General features: G+C 42.5%; 1 protein-coding gene across 4 annotated transcripts; it reads left to right on the forward strand.

Annotated features, from left to right (window-relative positions):
• The first annotated feature begins 140 nt into the window (after nt 1–140).
• Nucleotides 141–8,504, forward strand: MCRIP1 (MAPK regulated corepressor interacting protein 1). Of its 4 annotated transcripts, none has more exons than XM_069951647.1 (5): nt 141–249; nt 2,847–2,919; nt 3,071–3,189; nt 3,968–4,069; nt 8,079–8,504. In XM_069951647.1, exons 2-5 carry the CDS (start codon nt 2,912–2,914, stop codon nt 8,141–8,143), a joined length of 294 nt encoding a protein of 97 aa, XP_069807748.1. In that variant the 5' UTR covers nt 141–249; nt 2,847–2,911; the 3' UTR covers nt 8,144–8,504. The 4 variants fall into 4 exon arrangements, with proteins under 4 accessions (XP_069807748.1, XP_069807749.1, XP_069807750.1 ...); XM_069951648.1 differs by having other exon boundaries at nt 237–323; XM_069951649.1 differs by lacking the exon at nt 141–249 and adding an exon at nt 339–481.
• Nucleotides 8,505–14,545: the final 6,041 nt, after the last annotated feature.

Raw genomic sequence — 14,545 nt, forward strand, 5'->3', positions numbered from 1 at the left:
GAGCATTCGTTACATTCTATCTACCGATACGGTCCTCACCGACCACACCATTCAGTCAAACTGTGACTATAACAAACGACTGGTGTCTCCTGCGCATGCGCCAACAGACCTCGCGGCTCCTCCGCCTCCTTTCTCTCTCGGGCGCGCGCTCCACCTCTAGACACTTCCGTTCGGGGGCGCGGCGTGACGTCACTTCCGCTCCGGGCCTGCCAGCTGGGAACCGGAGAAACAACAACAACAACAGTAGTGGTAAGACGCCGGAAGTGGCTGTTATAAACCGGAAGATGGCGGTGGTACCGTGATACGGCGGTTTACTTCAAGGGGTCGGTAGAATGTGAGATCGTAGCGTGGGCGGCGTCTGTAGCCCGGTTTTGTGTGAGATGTGATATAACTACAAGTCCCAGCAGCCCCCCCCCCGTGCCGGGGTCGCTTTCCTGTATGTGGAGATCAGCCGTGACCTCTCCTCCCCCCATGTGCCCAGGTCATTGTATTATACTGTAGCCAGGCTGCATCCATGTGTTCCCTCTGCCCTGGCATAGGATAGGTGCCCAGCAGTGTCTTTCCTTCAGCCCCAGGTCCCATGTTAGCCTATGGTGCGGTGTGTGGGATGGACCCCGTGTATGGGAGCGAACTCCTGAACCAAATGTAGGCGACGTGACAGAAACGGAAAAATCGGCCATATCCCGGCACCCAATGTCCCTATTACTGGGGTCCCCTGTGCCCTACAGATGGCCTGTCCTGATACATTGTAACAAATAGCAGCTGTGTGTACACAGGTCTAGGTTCTTTTTTTTAAAACTGCTTTCGGTTCCCACGCCCAGCGCCAGTCTATTCCCATGCACCGGCCCGCCATAAACCCCCTGCGGGTCAAAAAAAAGGACTGTGGCACCGACGCCAATCTATCCATGTAAAAAAAACCAAAGCCTGTACCTAATGGTACATTCACTTTAAGTACCCCCAACAGGTGATCCTTTGAGCATCTCCCATACAAAGAACATCTGTGGTAATAACTAATGCACTGACTATAATAAATTACTATTCTAAAAGACCATTTATATAAATTATGAACACATGACCTGCTGGGGTACTTTAGGACTGGAGTTGAAAAACACTGCCTAAGGGTACAAACACACACGGCATATACGCTGCGTATTTACTGCTGCCATACGCAGCAGATTAGATCTAAATTAATGAACACAGTATCAAATCTGCTGCATATCTGCTGTGTGTGTTTGTACCCTTAGGGTACGTTCACACTTACCGGATCCGCAGCTTATTTCCTGCTGCGGATCCACAGCAGATCCTGTAGGTGTGAACGCACCCTTAGGGTATAAACACACACACACACCGTATACGCAGCAGATTTGATGCTGTGTTCAGTTATTTAGATCTAATTTGCTGCGTATTTGCTGCGTATCGGTAAATACGCTGCGTATATGGTTTGTGTGTTTATACCCTTATGATGCGTTTACACAGACAGATTATCTGACAGATCTTTGAAGCCAAAGCCAGAAACAGATTATATACAGAGATCAGGTCATAGAGCATAGACTGAGATTTCTCTCTTTTTCATATCCATTCCTGGTTTCGGCTTCAATAATGTGTCAGATAAGTCTGTCTGTAAATGCATCATTAGATTATGCAATGCTACAGCTGTTGTAAAACTACAATTCCCATCATACCCGACCAGCCAAAGCGTTATCTTTCCAGGATTGATGGGTGTGGTAACTGACAGGGACATACGCACACCCTGCTCTGCCATGCCAACAGGCACATATTCACATTTCAATACCTCTGTTACCTAGTTAATGGGAGTTTAGGGTATGTTTTCCTAGACAAGCCCTGTGTTGAAGGAAGCTAGATGTAAGGTGCTCATGGTATCGGCTTCCTCTCCTGCCCAGATGGTGGCAGCAGGGAGAGCACTGTGTAGGTAGGAGTTGTGGTTGGGCACAGCACAAAATCACTATACCCAATCACCTGGTGAAGCAATGAGGGGTCTACCCGTTGAGTGACCCTCACTGTTGATTATAAGATGTAGGTATTTTTTAGCAAGATGTTTTCTTGCTAAAAAAAAAGGTTTGTCTTATAGTTTAGAAAATATGGTAGATGTCAAACATGAAACAAATAGCCCCTTCCATGCTTCTTTCATACTTGCTTACAGATATACATGGTCCAACCTATTACACAACTAAGCATCTATACTGTGTAGTTACACTGCCCCCTCATGATATTGGCTGCTTGTTATGAACCATACCTAATTTAGGGCCCTTTTATAGTGGCAGATAGAATGCTCAGTCGTGTAGCCTGGAAACTTCATCAGGTTTAAACCTGAAAATGAGTGTCAACCAGCGATGATTTAAATGGTCCCAAAAAAGATTCGATCAGCGGACAATTAACACATTTCTCATTTGTCAGCTGTTCGCTGGCCCTTTTACATGCCTGATGAAAATTGACCGTGTAAGGGTCCATTTACACAGAAAGATTATTTGACAGATTATCTGCCAAAGGTTTGAAGCCAAAGCCAGGAATGGATTTGAAAAGAGGAAAAATCTCAAGCTTTCCTTTATGATGTGATCTCTGTTTATAGTCTGTTTCTGGCTTTGGCTTCAAATCTTTGGCAGATAATGTCAGATAATCTTTCTGTGTAAATAGACCCTTAAAGGACCCTTACCCTCTGCTTATATATCCTGTCATGTCATCGTTCTCTGTTTATTGCTTGTAAATGGTCTTGTGCATGACATTTGTTGTGGGTTATGTTATATACCCTCTTAGCAGTGTGTGCTGGCCGTATGTTCTCTGTGTGATGAATACATGGATAATTTTGACTTCTCTTTTCCTCTTCTCAGAATCTCAAGCCTTCTGACCAGAAAGTGCACATCACTTTCCAGACAAAACACCTGACTGCTCAGCAATGACCAGGTAATTGTATCATCAAGATCATACATTAAGAAATGTACTTCTGTCTTGTTAAAGGGTCTGTTTTGTGGCAGAAAGAGTGCCACACTTGTCCACAGGATACCTCTGGTATTGCAGTTCATCCCCATTAAAACAAATGCTTTCTTTTTATTAGCTCCCCAGTGTCTCGTGTAGTGTTTAATGGGAAGCGGCCAACGAGCAGCACGCGCTCTCCTAGTAGCAGTGAGATATTCACCCCAGCCCATGAGGAGAACGTGCGTTTTATCTACGAAGGTAAGAAACATGAACAGATCCTGTCAAGTATCTTATGCACATGGAAGCAGCAGGACTGTCCCATGATATCTGTGTCAGGGGAGACAAGGATCAAGCATGTTAAAGGGGTTGTCCAGCGAAAATCTGTTTCTTTCAAATTAACTGGTGTCAAAAAGTTATATAGATTTGTAATTTACTTTGATTGAAAAAATCTCAAGTCTTCTTATACTTATTAGCTACTATATCTCTTGCAGGAAATGTTGTTTTAGTTTTTCTGACACAGTGCTCTCTGCTGACATCTCCATGAATCCCCATAGAAAACCTCTGCTCTGGACAGTTCCTGTCTCGGCCAGAGGCCGGGTAGCACCAACGATTGCTGGGCTGCTTATGCACACATTTAAATGCAGTGTTATCGGCTGCACATCACCTTTTGGATATCTTATGGCTACAAAAAGATTTAGTCAGCTGATCGCTGTTCCTTTTACGATTATCAGGCAAATGAGCATTCCTAAGAACACTCATTACTGATAGTATGGATATATCCGTGCTGTCAATTTCCCTTTAAAGAAAGTCTGTCACCTTGCTTCAAATGTCAATTGTAGTAAATATTGCTGCTCTTCATTAAATAATTCGGGAGCATATTTTTACAGCTCTGTGTTATGCCATTTCTCTGTTATTTCTAATAAACATGTATGATTTAAATAAATCACCTGGGATGGCGAGTCCTTGCACTGTTTGATACTGTGATATACAAATTGATAATTCTACAATGATTTTTTTATTTTTTTTAACATCTCAGCGTGGCAGTGTGTGGAGCGGGACCTAAGAAACCCTGTATCTGGCGTTGACCGTCAACTTGTGGAAGAATATGTGGAGAAACAGCCAAGCAACAACTTGAAATGTAAGTATTAATGCCGTATAAAATGAAGAAAACATTTGCCAATATTAGCTTAAAGTTTTTTTTTTTTTTTTTAATTAAGAAAACTTGGTCTAAATCGATGCATTATGTTAAATAAAACCTATTTCTAATGTTCAAGATTTTCTGAAACTGTACTGTTTAAGAGATATAGGGGGAGATTTATCAAACATGGTGTAAAGTGAAACTGGCTCAGTTGCCCCTAGCAACCAATCAGATTCCACTTTTCATTTTCCAAAGAGTCTGTGAAGAATGAAAGGTGGAATCTGATTGGTTGCTAGGGGCAACTGAACCAGTTTCACTTTACACCATGTTTGATAAATCACCCCCATAGACTTGGTAGTCCTCCCATGCGCTTGCTTTGTTTTGATAAACTGTTGCTTTTGTTGCTTTAGGCTCCGTTCCCACTGAGGAAAGTTAGCGGAATTCCGCGACGGAATTGTCCGCCGCGGAATGCCGTTAGCCTCCCGCTCATAATGGGAGTCTATGGGAGGCGCGCGCTCCTGCCCTGTCCGCGCTGAAGAATGAACATGTTCATTCTTCAGCGCGGACAGGGCAGGAGCCCGCGCCTCCCATAGACTCCCATTATGAGCGGGAGGCTAACGGCATTCCGCGGCGGACAATTCCGTCGCGGAATTCCGCTACCTTTCCTCAGTGGGAACGGGGCCTTAAAGGGGTAGTGCACCAAAAATAAATTTCTTTCAAATAAACTGGTGCCATAAAGTGCCAGAGATTTGTAATTTACTTCTATTAAAAAATCTTAAGTCTTCCAGTACTTATCAGCTTCTGTGTGTCCAGCAGGAAGTGGTGTTTTCTTTCCTGTCTGACATAGTTCTCTCTGCTGCCACCTCTGTCCATGTCAGGAACTGTCCAGAGCAGCAGCAAATCCCTATAGAAAAATTCTCCTGCTCTCCAGACTGGAAATAATACAACTTCCTGCTGGGCATACAGCAGCTGATAAGTACTGGAAGGCTTGAGATTTTTTAATAGAAGTAAATTACAAATCTCTGGCACTTCATGGCGGCAGTTGATTTGAAAGAAAAAGTTTTTAGGTGAACTACCCCTTTAAGTTGGGCCAGGTATGCTCAGTTCAATTGCTGTCTCCAGGAAATACTGGCAGTTGGTCTCCACTGAGTCTGCAAGCAAGAGGGATTGTGGGAAAATGTGGGCACTGTTACATGGCAATGACAGGGTCTCCGTTTAGAGAGGAAAGCAGGGAATGATTAAATCTATGGGAGTGTGTGGGGGGAGGGGGAGCAGTACAGGGATGTAAGTTGCTTTACAAAACCTGCATATTTGTATTTTTTTACATATATGTATGTGGTACACCTCTAATGGAGCTGAGCTGTAAACAACAGCCAAACTGGGGAAAAGAGTGGTGCTGCTTCCAGAAGAAAGTGACCATGTTTTGGAAGTCTCAATAAACCCTTAATTTATTGTCAAAAAAACTAAATACTGTAGCTCTGTTTGAATGCCAGAGGTTCACATTAGATACATAATCCCTTCATTTAAAGGAGTATTACCATCTCATAACAAGCTAATTAATGGTTTGACTGGTGGGACCCCCCCTTATCCGGAGAACAGAGACATAATTATTCCCAGAATATGTAGTGTAGACAGTGTGTGTGCAGCCATTGCTCCAGTCATAACTTGTGGGGCCGTGGAAATGTTTGTGACTCCATAGTGAACGAGTGGAGCAGTGACCACACATATGCAACATTCATTTAGGAGACTATTTCATCCTTCTTCTTTGGACTTGTGGGGGTCCCAGCAATCAGACGCTCATGATCAGCTTATCTTCAATTCTGTGCATAAAGGATAACTTAAAGGAGAAGTACAAATCACCAATATACACTTATTACGGGAAATGCACATAAAGTGCTTTTTTCCTCTGTACTTACTACTGCATCAAAACTTCACTTCCTGGATAACATGGTGATGTCACTTCCTGGATAACTTGGTGATGTCACGACACGACTCCCAGAACTGTGCAGGCTGTAGCTGCTGGAGAAGATGATGGCAGAGGGATGCTCAGTGTCCCTCCAGTGCCCTGTGTCCCTCAGTGTCCCCCTGCCATCATCCTCTCCAGCAACCACAGCCCACACAGCTCTGGGAGTCGGGTCGTGACATCACCATTTTATTCAGGTAGTGACATAACCATTTTATCCAGGAAGTGATGTCACTGATGTCACTTCCTGGATAAAATGGTTATGTCAGGGGGACACTGAGGGACACAGGGCACTGGAGGGACACTGAGCATCCCTCTGCCATCATCCTCTCCAGCAGCCACAGCCCGCACAGTTCTGGGAGTCGGGTTGTGACATCACCAAGTTATCCAGGAAGTGACATCACCATGTTATCCAGGAAGTGAAGCCTTAATGCAGTAGTAAGTACGGAGGAAAAAAAGCCCTTTATGTGCATTTCCAGTAATAAGTGTATATTGGTGATTTGTATAACTTCTGGGGGCCGAAACAATACTTTATTAAATATTTTCACCAGACTTCTCCCTTTAAAGGGGTTGTCCAATGAAATAAAGTTTGTAAAATTAGATTTGTAATAGATACACAAACATTCTGTTTTTAAGCAAATGAACTTGTATAGTTTGTCTCCTCCATGGATCCGATCACTTCCCGATTTCCACTGAGCTGTGACCCTGCCGTTGCCATTCACCAGAGCACACACTTTCCTACAATCCCCCATTCTTGTATTTTCAGTGAAGATCAACTGCCTATATTAATGGGAGAGATAAAGACATTGCAGTTGAGCTCAGCATGTGTGTAACCCACCTTAATGGATGACGGGTCATAACCAAGAGCAACAGGTTATCAGACTCATGGGGTATTAGTAAGTCTATATCTCTCAAACATTAAATTTTTAGAAATGCTTATACATTGTATATGTTTCAGTTCACGAAATGTATTAAAGGGGTAGTGTGGCGTTTAACTTTTATTCACTAAATAACACACATTACAAAGTTATACAACTTTGTAATGTGTGTTATTTAAGTGAATGGCCCCCTTCCCCATGTTGCCCCCACCCCAGAAGTGTTGGTGCATTATACTTACGCGTTCGCTGTCAACCCCAGCCACCATCTTGGGTCGACAGCGAACACGTAAGTATAATGCACCAACACTTCCGGGGTGGGGGGAACATGGGGAAGGGGGCTATTCACTTAAATAACACACATTAAAAAGTTGTATAACTTTGTAATGTGTGTTATTAAGTGAATAAAAGTCAAACTCCCCACTACCCCTTTAATTTAGACTTATTTATTTTCACACACTTTATTTACTTTAACACACGCCACATCCCTGATCTGGCACAGTAAACAGCATAAGCGTAAAAACAGCAAAGCGCAAAACTACAGATCTTTAAACGTCAAAGCCAGAAAATTTTAAATATTTTTTTTTTTTTGTACTATTGGTGTTGCAAAAAAAAAAAAAAGAACTCTTATGGATCTGTACATGAAAAAATGCCAGTTCTATGACCTTTTAAACATGAGGAAAAAAACAAAAGTGCAAAACAGAAAAGTGACTGAAGAGGGAAGGGGTCATGATGTGGGATTACCTCTGCCCATTAGTAATTATCCTAATGAGCAGACAGACCTGGGGGCCTTGCTGATATGGTCTTCTCTGGATTACATTGAGACCACCAGAAGGCCCACCCTGCATCTTGTACAGAGCAGGTCTCCAGTAGTCGCCTGTTGTGGCTGGGGGAAGGTGAATGTTCAAGAGAATAGAAAATGAGGCATGGTTTTATTACTATATAATGGTGCGTTTACACAGAGATTTATCTAACAGATTTTTGAAGCCAAAGCCAGGAATGGATTTGAAAAGAGCATATATCCTAGTCTTTCCTTAATGACCTGTTCCCTGTTTATAGTCTGTTCCTGGCTTTGGCTTCAAAGATCTGTCAGAAAAATCTCTCTGTGTAAACGCACCATAAGATCTCTTTAGTTTCAGTCCTAATTGTATTTTGCCTTCTGTCTTTCTAGCTTTTAAGCCAGTTGATCTCAATGATCTGAAGAGAAGAAGCACACAAGACCCTAAAAAATCATAACTTTCTCGCTTGTGGTTGATTTTTCCTGACACACTTTGGACTCAACTTTCATTCTCTTCCATTGATAACGTAAAAGGACAATTTTGAGACTAGACTGTGTGGACTTGGCGGAGTTGTCCTATTCTTGATCCCTTTTAAACTCTCTAGCCCCTTCCTATTCCCACATGTGTTTTCCTCTTACCCTCCCCCCAAAAATCTGGTGCCCACACTCTGGGGATCGTTGTAAACCCTATTAATTGACAACCTGGCTTAGCAAGTGGTATGTATTAATGCTGTTTTGCATTGTGCTATACCCAGGTTACAATTTATCCCTGCACCGAGTTTCACAATTTTGTCCAGCTATTAAATGGCATATAACACAGTGTCTGGCTTTTATCTGCACTCATGAAACATTGGTTAAAGCCGGGAGTTGTGACAGTTTGGAGATGGCTGTAGTAAAGGGGTATTCTGTTTTATTATTCTGTGTAATAATTTAGCTCTGGTGTAAAATAGAAAAAACCCTATACTTACCTTCCCTGCTCCCCAATTGCTGCTGTTCTGACAGAGAGGTTCCGCTGCATTTCCTGGTGTCAGTGTCAGCACCTGGAATTGCTTGCTTAGACAATCACATTTCCTTTTCTGGAAATCTTTACCGGTCTTGCTTTTAGATTCACAAATATGTGCTGAATGATTTTCTTATACACCTTTATGGCAGATATTTTTCGAACTCAGAGACCTCTAAAGGGGGTAGCATAGGAGCTAACTACATGATGTCAGTACATGGCTATGTTCCCACAACATCTTTTTTTCGCAATTTGAGTCCAAAGGGTATGTGCACACTATGCAATCTGCAGGTCGCCCCTGCTCACAGCCGCACGCATTTCCGCCCGTGCCATAGACTCCATACTATGGTTGCACGTATACTACCGTCCGTCCAAAGAATGAACCTGTTCATTCTTTAGATGGATGGTGGAATCCGGAAGGTCAAGGCAGGCATACATACAACCCAGACAAGAAATAGATTACTATTATACTTTTAGTAATACACTCTTGTGCTTAGCTTAAATAAAAAAAAAACGCAGGTGTGAATGCAGTGTTTGGTTGCGAGAAGCTCGAAATGCAGCTCCATTTTGGTATCTCAGTTAGGCTGGGTTCACACTACGTTTTTGCAAAAAAAATGATGAAAAACGAATGGAAAAAACTGACGCATTTGTTGCATCCGTTTTGATCCATTTTTCCATTGACTTCCATAATAAAAAAAAGGATCAAAGTGCATCCTTTTTTTTTAACGTACACAAAAACGTAGCTGACCTTACTTTTGTGTACGTTAAAAAAAAAAAAAAAAAGACGCGTTTTGATACGTTTCATTTATAATAGAAGTCTATGGAAAATCGGATCAAAACGAAAACGTAGTGTGAACCCAGCCTTGGAGCCCTATTACACAAAGTGATAATCAGCTAAATCAGAACAATTATCGCTTTGTGTTATATCGACAACGATCAGCTAATGAAGTGATCGTCGGCCGTCATCGCTACGTGTAATAGCGATGAGTGATGACGGCTGGTGACTGTTTTAAAAAAAACTCCTACATACCTCTCCATGCTGCCTGATTTCCTGCTAGCTTCGGCCCGCTACCTGCAGTTTCTGAAGTGACAGGCAGATTAGCCAATGATTGGTTGAGCGGCCTGTTACTTCAGACAGGAGTGGACCGAAGGTGAGTGCAGAGAAGTACTGTATGTAACAGTTTTGTTTTTTTACAAGGGCTGCACGAACATCACTAAAGATTATCACTTATCGGTCAGTGTATGGACTCAGTAAGAGAGCACTGATCTAGGAGATCAGCGCTTGCTTACAGAAAGTCATCAGGCCATGTAATAGGGCCTTTAGGCTTGGGCTACATGCAGTTTCCAGTCATGTGACCAGGAATCATCATATTGTACTGCTTACATTGTAATACAAATGTATGAGTGATGCAGCTGTGTGACATGTTGTTCCTGGTTACATATGTAGCCCCAGCCATATTGTCATACATCAGGAACGGGTATTGATGACTTCTTTAGTTCTTCTACAGCTTTGATTTATCCCACTAGTGTTATTTTTTTTTGTAAAAGATTCTAATGTAAAATTCTAATGCATTTGCAATAGTAAATCTGAGCCAGATCTGGAAATTTTGTGTTAGCTAAATACTCTGCACGTTACAGTGCTTTACCTATCACAGTATGGGACTGTTACAAATGTAATTAATGATAATGATGTCTATCGCCTGTGGAATGTACTAAGCCGTGACCAGAAGATTACTCTGTGCTTCATTCCTGGCCTAAACATCGTCACATTGCCTGGCACAAGTGACAACTCTTGGCAATGTTTCTTTGTTCGCTGGAGCTCACTACTGGATCATGAAAATGACAAAAATAGAACCAACAGCTTTTAAACTTCCCAGCAATACAGATTTATTTCAAACTCTGAAAGTAAGATTTGTACAGAGTAAAATAAGGTAAGATGTACATAGTAACATAGTTAATAATAAGGTTGAAAGAAGATAAGAGTCCATCAGGTTCAACCTACAGAAACCCTACTGTGCTGATGCCGGGGAAGGCAAAAACCCCTATGAGGCAGATGACAATTGCCCCATCACAGGGAGAAAATTCCTTCCTGACTCCAATGGCAATCAGAATAATTGGAAAGTACTTTGAAATCCTTGATTTTAATGGGCACTGTTGGTACTAAAAACTTTTGATGTATCATAGACATATATCACAAGTGTTCAGACCTTGACCTGTCACTAGGATGTGCCAGGAGGGGTGCATATTTAGCACTTCTTTCCTGGTTCTGTATCACACGACAAGTCTATGGGACCATCTTGCTCCCATAGACACAGAGCTGTGAGTACAGATCTGAACACTCGTGGCCTTAGGACATGTCAAAAGTTTTTTTCTGACAGATGAAAGTTATTAAAAAAAACAGCCTTTGACATGTTATAGTGTCATAACAGAAGTTGACTGGTGGAGGTTAGGGTGCTGAAACCTCCACCGATTGCTAAAACGAGAGATAAGTGATGTGTTGAGCACTATGCCCCTAGGGATTTAACCAATCAGATTCCACACCGAGTCAAAAATGAAAGGTACAACCTGATAGGTTGCTAGGGGCAAATAAGACAATTCTACTTTGCACCAGTTAGATGTACTCAAACGCATACTCTGTGGTCTTGTATTATAGTTATTTAGTTTATATTTATATTTAGTCCACTTTTTGGTTGGATTGTGCTAACCCATCCATTATTTACAAGCTGACCTCTTGTTAATAGTTTGATCAAAATGTGTGGTTAAAGGGGTTATCCAGTCCTACAAAAACATGGCCACTTTCTTTTAGAGACAATACGACTCTTGTCTCCAGTTCAGGTGCGTTTTGCAATTAAAGGGGTTATCCAGCACTACAAAAACATGGCCACTTTCCCCCTACTGTTGTCTCCAGATTGGGTGGGGTTTTGAAAATCAGTTCCATTGAAGTAAATGAAGCTTCATTGCAAACCGCACCTGAACTGGAGACAACAGTAGGGGGAAAAGTGGCCACGTCTTTGTAGCGCTGGATAACCCCTTTAAGCTCCATTCACTTCAATGGAACTGAGCAGCAAAACCCCACCCAAGTTGGAGACAAGAGTGGGGCTGTCTCTGGAAGAAAGTGGCCATGTTTTTGTAGCGCTGGATAACCCCTTTAAGTGGAGGTAAACCTGAATTTTTAGAATTTAAGTGATTTTAATATTTAGGACAACACTCTGCAACACTGTTATGGCATGTGCAGGACATGAGAATGTGGCATGACACAGGGTCTAAGGACTATTAAAGTCTTGGACTGCCCCCTCAGGGACTGTGTTCAGTATAATACCTACAACAAGTATTCATTTTCCTGTATAGCCAGCCATAAACTGTGCTCCTCTATGCGGTTAATATAAGTGACAACTCTTATCTTGTACACAGCTCTTCATACAGTACAGTTCACTTTATCCTGGTAATAGAAGACTTAATAGAGAGAGGTATTAGTTAGAGATGAGCGAACCTGGAGCATGCTCGAGTCCATCCGAACCCGAATGTTCGGCATTTGATTAGCGGTGGCTGCTGAAGTTGGATAAAGCCTAAGACTATGTGATAAACATGGATATAGTCATTGGCTGTATCCATGTTTTCCAGACAACCTTAGAGCTTTATCCAAGTTCAGAAGCCCCAGCTAATCAAATGCCGAACGTTCAGGTTCGGATGGACTCGAACCCGAACCCGGTTTGCTCATCTCTAGTATCAGTGTGTTTTCCTTCTCTCCTCTCCTTTTCATCTCCTACACATTTATGTTTTATACACTTTGTTTGCCATATCTATAATGTCTAGTTTACGTTAATGGTAACTTTCAGAAAATGTTGATATGTTTGTGCCACCATCATGCATCTTAGTTCAGCGTAATCTTTTACATTAGGAGTAGAGATGAGCAAACCTCGAGCATGCACGAGTCGATCCGAACCCGAACTTTCGGCATTTGATTAGCGGTGACTGCTGAACTTGGATAAAGCCTTAAGGCTATGTGGAAATCATGGATATAGTCATTGGCTGTATCCATGTTTTCCAGACAACCTTAGAGCTTTATCCAAGTTCAGCAGCCCCAGCTAATCAAAGGCCGAAAGTTCGGGTTCAGATCGTCCCGAACCCGGTTCGCTCATTTCTAGTTAGGACCCTTTTACATGGCTCGATATGCTGCCATACATGCCTGTCAATCAGTGATATAGGTGCTGGCTTGTAGTGCCTCCACAAGGGACAATGAATCGCACAGCCAGGCCACATGAACACTTTGCTGCAACATTCTTGTGGCCTTTAAATGCATTGTTATTGGCTGCACATCTCAACTAACCGCATTAAAGATCACATGACCTCTCTCTGGTTAAAGAGCCAATGTCCCAAACAAGGCAATACATAAGCTTTTGTATTTGTGGCCATTTTTTTCTGTCATCATTTTTGGACTTTTATCTGGATATTCAGCATCTGTGTCTGTTATTAAACTGTCCAGGAGATGGCACTAAAGTAGCAGTATTACAGCTGTGTGTAAGAAACCAAGAAGATGGTCTCATTTTTACAAGCTAATAAAAACATCTTTTTAACCTTCTGTCCTAATAAAACTACTTTTTTGAATTGACATTTGCCCTTTCTGAATACTAGTTGGCTCAGCTCGGCTTTATAGAGAGCAACTTTATAGCTCAAGCATAGTCATCTGTATACAGTATCGGCTATTTGGTGTTTGGTTTCTGTTTTTTTTTAAACTTGTTTTATTTAAAATGTGCACAGGTACATTAACCTATATCTATACAGTAACCTGACTGCCCTAGATAACATGACAGACAAGGGTGTATGAAGCAGGCTTAAAGCGACTCTGTACCCACAATCTGCCCCTCTTCCCCAAGATCTGTCCTGGGGTCCGTTCGGCAGGTGATGCAGTTATTGTCCTAAAAAACAACTTTTTAACTTGCAGCCCTGTGTCTGTGCCCTAGGCCTGCAATGCCTCTCTGTCCCTCCTCACCATTAGGAATGCCCTTGGGCAGGATTTCTAATTATCACCTGTCTAAGGGCCCTATTACACCAACAGATTATGTGACAGATTTTTTTAAGCCAAAGCCAGGAATGGACTATAAACAGAGAACAGGACACAAAGGAAATACTGAGATTTCTCCTCTTTTCGAATCCATTTCTGGCTTTGGCTTACAAAAATCTGTCAGATAATCTGTTGGAGTTATAAGGCCCTAAGTGGTGCACATATGCAGTGTTTAGACAAGCAATGAATAGAAGAAATCCTGCCTGAGGGCATTCCTAATGATGAAGAGGGCAGGGAGGAGGAGTGGAGAGGTGTCGCAGGCCTAGGGCACAGGCCTAGAAACTTTAGGCGACACCAGTTTGACACAGGTCTGCAAGTTTGTTTCCCTGCACTTACTACTGCATTAAGGCTTCACTTCCTGGATAAAATGGTGATGTCATGACCCAACTCCCAGAGCTGTGCGGGCTGTGGGGCTCTTTAAGAATTGATACTGCTCCATTACACAGCAGGGGCTGGCTGCTATCTGCAGCAGATGATCCCAGTGCTAATGATCAATATCAGCCAATTAAACCTTTAAAGTGACTCTGTACCCACAATCTGTCCCCCCACAACCACTTGTACCTTCAGATAGCTGCTTTTAATCCAAGATCTGTCCTGGGGTCCGTTCGGCAGGTGATGTAGTTAATGTCATAAAAAACAACTTTTAAACTGGCAGCCCTGTGTCCTTTGTCTGTGGCTTACATTGTGTATGCATTAGGCAGGCACACCCTCTGTCCCTCCTCCCCACCCTCCTCATCATTAGGAATGCTCCAGGCAGATTGTCTCCTATTCATCAGCTGTGTAAGGATGGCACATGGG

The sequence above is a fragment of the Dendropsophus ebraccatus genome, chromosome 14 (genome assembly GCF_027789765.1).
Source record: "Dendropsophus ebraccatus isolate aDenEbr1 chromosome 14, aDenEbr1.pat, whole genome shotgun sequence".
Lineage (NCBI taxonomy): Eukaryota > Metazoa > Chordata > Amphibia > Anura > Hylidae > Dendropsophus > Dendropsophus ebraccatus.

Coding starts and splice junctions, on each gene's coding strand:
- MCRIP1 (XM_069951647.1), top strand. Junction 3,190..3,967: donor CGTGCGTTTTATCTACGAAG/GTAAGAAACATG, acceptor TTAACATCTCAG/CGTGGCAGTGTGTGGAGCGG. Junction 4,070..8,078: donor GCCAAGCAACAACTTGAAAT/GTAAGTATTAAT, acceptor CTGTCTTTCTAG/CTTTTAAGCCAGTTGATCTC.